General features: G+C 38.3%; 2 protein-coding genes across 5 annotated transcripts in view; one reads left to right on the top strand and one right to left on the bottom strand.

Annotated features, from left to right (window-relative positions):
- mrpl55 (mitochondrial ribosomal protein L55) lies at positions 1 to 3,451 on the bottom strand. 3 transcript variants are annotated; one of them, XM_062423888.1, is made up of 4 exons: positions 3,339 to 3,451; positions 2,894 to 3,107; positions 1,349 to 1,544; positions 1 to 1,228 (listed from the first exon to the last, which is right to left on the bottom strand). In XM_062423888.1, exons 1-3 carry the CDS (start codon positions 3,380 to 3,382, stop codon positions 1,395 to 1,397), a joined length of 408 nt encoding a protein of 135 aa, XP_062279872.1. In that variant the 5' UTR covers positions 3,383 to 3,451; the 3' UTR covers positions 1 to 1,228; positions 1,349 to 1,394. The 3 variants fall into 3 exon arrangements, with proteins under 3 accessions (XP_062279872.1, XP_062279871.1, XP_062279873.1); XM_062423887.1 differs by having other exon boundaries at positions 1 to 1,544; XM_062423889.1 differs by having other exon boundaries at positions 1 to 1,544; positions 2,894 to 3,104; positions 3,339 to 3,442.
- Positions 3,452 to 3,561: 110 nt separating this feature from the next.
- ctns (cystinosin, lysosomal cystine transporter) overlaps positions 3,562 to 6,688 on the top strand; it is a 42,295-nt gene continuing 39,168 nt past the window's right edge. For both annotated transcript variants that reach the window (XM_062423886.1, XM_062423885.1), the window contains exon 1: positions 3,562 to 3,592. The gene's annotated coding sequence lies outside the window, so the exon portion shown is untranslated. The remainder of the gene's footprint in view (positions 3,593 to 6,688) is intronic.

Here is a 6,688-nt window from a genome sequence, read left to right as displayed (position 1 = left end):
TGCAGGGACAGTGCAGAGATCCTTTGCTGTGATGAGTGATGAAAGGGATTTAACAGTTTAGAATAATTTGTCAATGGGAATATTGAATGTTAAACATTACAGTCAAGGTGTCCTGTATGACCAATAAAGTCAGGAGAACATCACTTACTTGAACATTTGATAACTTAATATACTGTTCCCAGATGAACCATCTTCTACCATGCTCACTTTCAAACTGTAAATCAACACTGGACCCTCAAATTCATTGTCATTTATTTGTAAAGGCATAGACCACCCAAAAAAATCTGAATTTGCCATATGTCACAGCTGTGACATATAGATCAATCAATTTCTATACTTAGCTTATTAATAACTTCTAATATGTAATCTGGGACCAAACACTTCATCTGGATGTAATTACTAAATGCACCAATCATTTTTCTCACAGTAGTCAGTTCAAAACACGTGTTAAAAGGCACCAGAATACAGGAAATGACATCCACCCTTTTAAAAATGATTTTTTAAAATATACACCCACATTTCAAATGCTTCCTACTCCTATGTTTTACATATGTACGTTTCTTTACTTAAAGTACACATTTCATAACATTTCTTTGATGTATGGTGGCGGCCAATAACCATGAAATGGCCTCCAAAAAGAAATAAAAGAGAATTAGATCAAGTGTCATCATGTCTCTGTCTTCTCAAATACTTATTGATAACCACCAAACTTTTCTCATAATTATCATCTTGCCTCAGTCTCTTGCAATTGGAAATACTTTCTACCAATTTATCTTGAAAATATGATACTCATAAGGCATATTTAGTAGTATTTCTCCAAATGAATTGTTTACTTAAAAAACAAAGCTGGATTAAAAATCGCATAAGTTCAGTTATCAACATGGATGACAGGGATACATAAACAAATCTAGACCGCTTTAGGACAGTTCCTTCAACTGAAACATCTCCAGGAATTGAAGCTTTTTGTTTGAAATATTTTCATTTTTCATCCAGGAGTAGAGAGAAAAGCTGCTGCTTTCTGCAGCAAGTACAGTATATAACCTAAGTCTTCTTAGCTGGCTCTTCCAGGGCATGTACACAGCCCAACAAGGCCATCAACAATTTTCAACAGCAGAATTTGTACAGCATCTAACAGCAAATTTGTATTTTATGAAAATACACGACACAGATACAGTTTTAAATCCAATGATTAACTAAATATTATTGCAGCAATAAATATGCCCTCAGTCTGGGTTTCAGTGTCCCATGATTGGATCTTTTGGAATAATCATTCTTGACATGAAAACAATCCAGTTTAAACATGGTGTATGCATATAGACAACTGGAAACTTCAATTGGAGAGTCCTACTCCTGGTAGGGATGCTGCCTTCGTTGTGCTTTCACAAATAAGGAAGTTATTTCTTCTTCCAGAAGTGGCTGTACTTGTCAGCTTTAAAGTCGTCTTCATAGTGAACTGCTGTCTGTTGTGTTGTCTTCTTCACTTCTCTCTTTTTCTGTCGAGCTCGACGCTCCTCTTCAGACAGAGAAGACAGATCGACTGGCATCTTTCAAAAGACATGAAGAAATGTCAATAAATAAGCCTCATGAACTAATTTCATATAAGAGTAGTATATATTTTTTCTTGAGCAAGGAAGTTGTCAGTATTAACAGGGTTGGGTTAGGCATGTGACAGAACACAGGGTGTCACACAATGTTTTAAATGAAACAATTTCAATAAATATAATGAATATAAGTTTAATCTTTAAAAAAAAACAAAAACATTTTAACCAGTGAAACCAGCTATATGATGTTTTGATGGTGCTTTTTCATGCTTGAAAAATAACCCTGTTTTTTTTTTTTACCAGTTTGTTAAGTTTATACTCTACAAGTCCCCAGTATTATGGAAGTGCAATACTTAATCACTCAAGTCTCCCAATAAAGGATGTGTTAACATCATGAGACTCATTTACTGCACATGCTTAAATGAAAAAAAAATTTAGGAAAAAATATAAATACATAAATACACACACAGCAGGTCAAGATCCATATAACATTTTAAAAACTAGTTCCTATTAATAATACTGCTAGACAGTGGCGTGCACAGATAGACACTAAACTTAAACTTGTATTTACCTTAATAGGCTATTATTAAAACTTAAAAAAAAAATAGGCCAGTATTAAAACTATTATTATTCTATTCTAGGCAGCTACAGCAGGGAAGCAGCTCTGTGCTGTCCTGCAATAGGCCATCTACTAGCATGGAAGATGAGGGAGATGAATACCCAGAATATATAAAAGACACATGGCACAGAGGAGGATGCTGCTTTAGAGAATGGTAATGCTCACTCTTCACTCCTCACGTCAAAATGACACTTTGTACACTTCTTTTGTTCTGATGGGAAAAAACATGTTTCTTATTTTGCAACCAGTACACTGATCTATCATTGTAGCTGCCTAACTTGCTAAAAACCTCTCCATGTGTGTATATTCCAGAGAAATAAGACAACAGTGATTGACTGATCAGTGCTATAGTCCAATTGAAAGGTCAAGTAATTTTATTAACATATTGACATAAGGAAATATGCAATTACATTCAACATGTGCCTTTAATGTTTTTTTTGTTTTTAAAAAAAATCTCACCCTGCTATAATAAGGCAATTCCACATGCCGCACAAAGTGCCCTTATTTTTCACTGAGCACGCCACTGCTGCTAGAGTAGTTGGTCAGTAAAGTTATCAAAAGCAAGACGACTGGACTAAACTATGCAAATAGAACCCATGTTTAAAACTGAATTTACTTTAAACTCGAATTCCTTCTAATGCAGAGTCTCAATGTTATTTCTCAAATATCAATGTGGTTATTAGACAGCACTGAATAGAAACAGAGCAGAACGTTAAAGGGATGGTGTGCTAACCATAAGGATACGTCGGGGTTCTTTGTATCTGATGTTAAATGTGGATCCATCAGGCCGGACCAGCATCACAGGGTACAGTCTCTCATATCTCTGTCGGCCACAGCGAACCACTGACGTCCTGTTGGAGTTAAACTGAGGAGTTTGTGTGTGGAGAAAGGAAGCTTGGCCGAGCACTGATAGGTAACCTGTCCGGGTGAACATAGGGCAAACACTCCTGACCGCACACGCACACACACACACACACACACACACAAAATATACAGTAAATGTTGGATATGTACCGCAACCAAAACGACCATAATAGACACTAATACAGTAAATGCACACGTTGTCATGTAGCAAGTTAGCTAACGTCATTCATTTCACGATAAGCAATTCAGTATCAAACTTACTTTTGTAATCTCTATTTAGTTTGCATTTCCAAACATTATTCTGCGAGTCTTACCGTGATAACACACTGTGTGGAACAAGAAGCTTCATAAAAGACATTTTTGCAATGAGTAAAAACACTAAACCAAAATGTGTTAGTAATTCATCCAACAGAGGCCGAGTGGAGACAGGAAGTACGTCACAAGAAGGTCACACACTGGAAAACACCCGAGTTAATGTCCTACTGGAACAATATAAAGCGCAGAGTTGTTCCGGCCAAATCGATTGGTCTTGTGACCCGCGAATAAGGAAATGCTCGCAACAGCTGCGGTAAGTGGAATCATTTTTACTAATTCAGATTAAGCAAACAAATTCACGTTTTCAAAAGTTAAGGTTGTTGAGTAGACTGCAATAGCTGTCTATAGAGAAGGCATTCTCCGAGACCAAATGGATGAACAAAGCAATAATCTGTTGTGGTTATAGTGCAAGTTTTGTTGTCAAACGCCAAGTTCTTCTTTCACACTGACAGTAAGCCCTAACTTTAAATTGAGTTTTCGTTTTTGGAGATATCATAACGATAGATCACATTTCGAAATCAATAGTAGGAAGCCTTTGTGTCTTACAGTTTCCTTTTCTTTGCTTCTGTTAATACTTCAAATACATATAAAGCCTACTATAAGTATATATACATATAAAGCCTACTATAAGTATCACCATAAAAGGATTTAGCCAGCTACAAACAGGAGTATGTTAATGTTTTGCCTCCTTGTATAGGCTAGCGTAGGTCTACTTTTGGGATTGGACAGAAAGGTGTGTGGAGTGAAAATGGTGGGGCTGAGACATAAAACGTTCTTTTCCCACATAACATACATACGGCATATTGAAGCCAAGTAAAGATGGAATAAAGTTAAAGAGCTGACAAACTAAACCACAAAATAGTTTGAGCGACGCTGAGATCGAAAAGTGGCTGATGTTATGCCCCTTCTGGTCCAGTAGCGTAAGCCGCATCCGATAGGTGGCAGAGGCAGCTAGCAGTGGCACGACACACACACACACACACACACACACACACACACACGCACACACACACACACACACACACACACACACACACACACACACACACACACACACACACACACTCTATCTCTCTTCCGAAGGGAAAGTGAGTTCTCAGAGTTAGAAGTGTCTGTCTGAATGTCAGCTGATCATAAAAACACCAAGTAAAAATGTGACAGGCCTTTAGATATGATATCCTACATTACATACTACATCCTACACTGCTTTAAACTATGACTCAATTATATTATTTGTGGGAAAATGGTCAATACCTCCTAACTTTGCAACGTTACTAGTAAGTCTAACAATCAGTGAACAATGACACAAATGTGAAATAGAACTCCAGTGCCATCTGAAACAAATACATGAATTTTATGGAGTTAGATTTGTTTCATAATGATGTGTGTGTGCAGATCGACAATCTGTGTGTAAATGTGTAATCTGTAAATATAAACACCTTCCACAAATACAAAAAAAGATTTGTATACTCACAAAAATATTTTGCAAATATAAAACGGATCTGCAAATACAAAAAATACAAAAAATATCTGTGAATACATTAAATTAATTTACAAATAAATGAAAAGCATTTGTGAATATCTTCCTAACATTTACAACTTTCAAACAGGCATTTGTGAACTCAGTTTTTATTAATGAATCGAAAAAACATTTGTGGATCTCAGTTCTACGCTTGTGGATTTGCTTTTTACACACACACAGAGTTTTGAAACAAACTTTCTGCCGGTCTAAACGAAAGTCCTATCGTATCACTCTGCCATTTTCGGATAGTAAGTGATCTAGTAAGTGATCTGTTGAGGGCCACCTACAAGGCCCTCAACAACTTAGCCCCCCCCTACCTTGCTGACCTCCTCCATCACCACGCCCCCTCCCGATCCCTCAGGTCCGTCTCTGCCAACTTGCTACAAGTCCCCCGGACTAAGCGCCGGACCTGGGGTGATCGGGCCTTCTCTGTTGCTGCCCCCACCCTATGGAATTCACTCCCCCCTCACATCAAAATCTCCCCAACCCTCTCCTCTTTCAAATCTGCACTCAAAACACACCTTTTTATACTAGCCTTCAACTCCTAGCTCCCACTGTACTCTTCATGTTTTAACCTCTGTTTTTTTTTTTTTTTTTTTAACCTTCTATACTTAATAAAGATTTGTTTACATAGTTTTAATAGGGTAATAGGGAAATTGTAAAGCGTCTTTGAGTACCGCACAAAGCGCTATATAAATGTGATTTATTATTATTATTATTATTATTATTATTACTGATGACGTCATTTCCGCATTTCAAAGTAAGAGCACGCAATGTTTGTATGAGCTTTTTTTAATTCATTTTTAAAATAATCAGCGATAAGTGGTTCATGGTTTCATGTTAATGTCATACAGTGATTATTAGTGTGTGTTTATTTGTTCTATGTATATTATCTAGCACACACTTTAGTATACATTTCTGTTTGAGTATGAAAGGCAGTAGGATCTTTGTGGGCGACGTTCAGCTCTCTAAAGCGGTGGCTTGGCTTCTTCTTCAGTTAGCAGTTTTCAACACTACTAATAAGATGTGAGGTGCTTTGTGACTTTTATCCATCTGGAAGAATAAATGAAAAATATAAAGGATGAGGTGGCTGATAACTGCTAACTGAAGAAGCAGCCAAGCCACCGCTTTAGAGAGCTGAACGTCGCCCACAAGCATCCTACTGCCTTTCATACTCAAACAGAAATGTATACGAAAGTGTGTGCTAGATAATATACATAGAACAAATAAACACACACTAATAATCACTATATGACAAGGGTCGGCAACCTTAGGCACGCGTGCCACGGTTGGCACACTGCAGCATAGTCATTGGCACACTGGCAAAAGCAGTATCCTCTCGCAGCATTTAAAATCACCTGTTAACCATGGCACCTGCTCTGTCCCTGGCCTGTCTTCTTTAGTTTGACTGACAGCGCGGCCTCCAACCCACATTTCCCACAACGCTGCGGGCTGCTGTCCTACACGCATCTCCCACAGAGGGCCCCGGTTCAGATAGGTAGCTGATGGCAACGGCGCTACCAGTCTGAACCGGGGCCCTTGGTGTCGGTCCGGGGAAGGGTAGGGGGATGCGATGCAATGTGATCAGTCTAATAAGAGGCAACACAGAGCTATAAGGACGCTTTGCTCTCACACGCGCTGCATTTATAGTCACACAAACACACACACACGTGCAGTCACTCTCTAGTGCACACTCTTGCTTGCTCACTACAGATTCCAGGAGATTGGATCTTATTTTGCAGGCGTCAGGGAGCCGCTATCAATATACAGTAGAGTTGGGATGTCTGTAACAATGACTGTAACGATGTGAGCATCTGCACTTGAACT

This window comes from Scomber scombrus, chromosome 8 (genome assembly GCF_963691925.1).
Source record: "Scomber scombrus chromosome 8, fScoSco1.1, whole genome shotgun sequence".
Lineage (NCBI taxonomy): Eukaryota > Metazoa > Chordata > Actinopteri > Scombriformes > Scombridae > Scomber > Scomber scombrus.
This window is presented reverse-complemented; position numbering and strand designations above follow the sequence as displayed.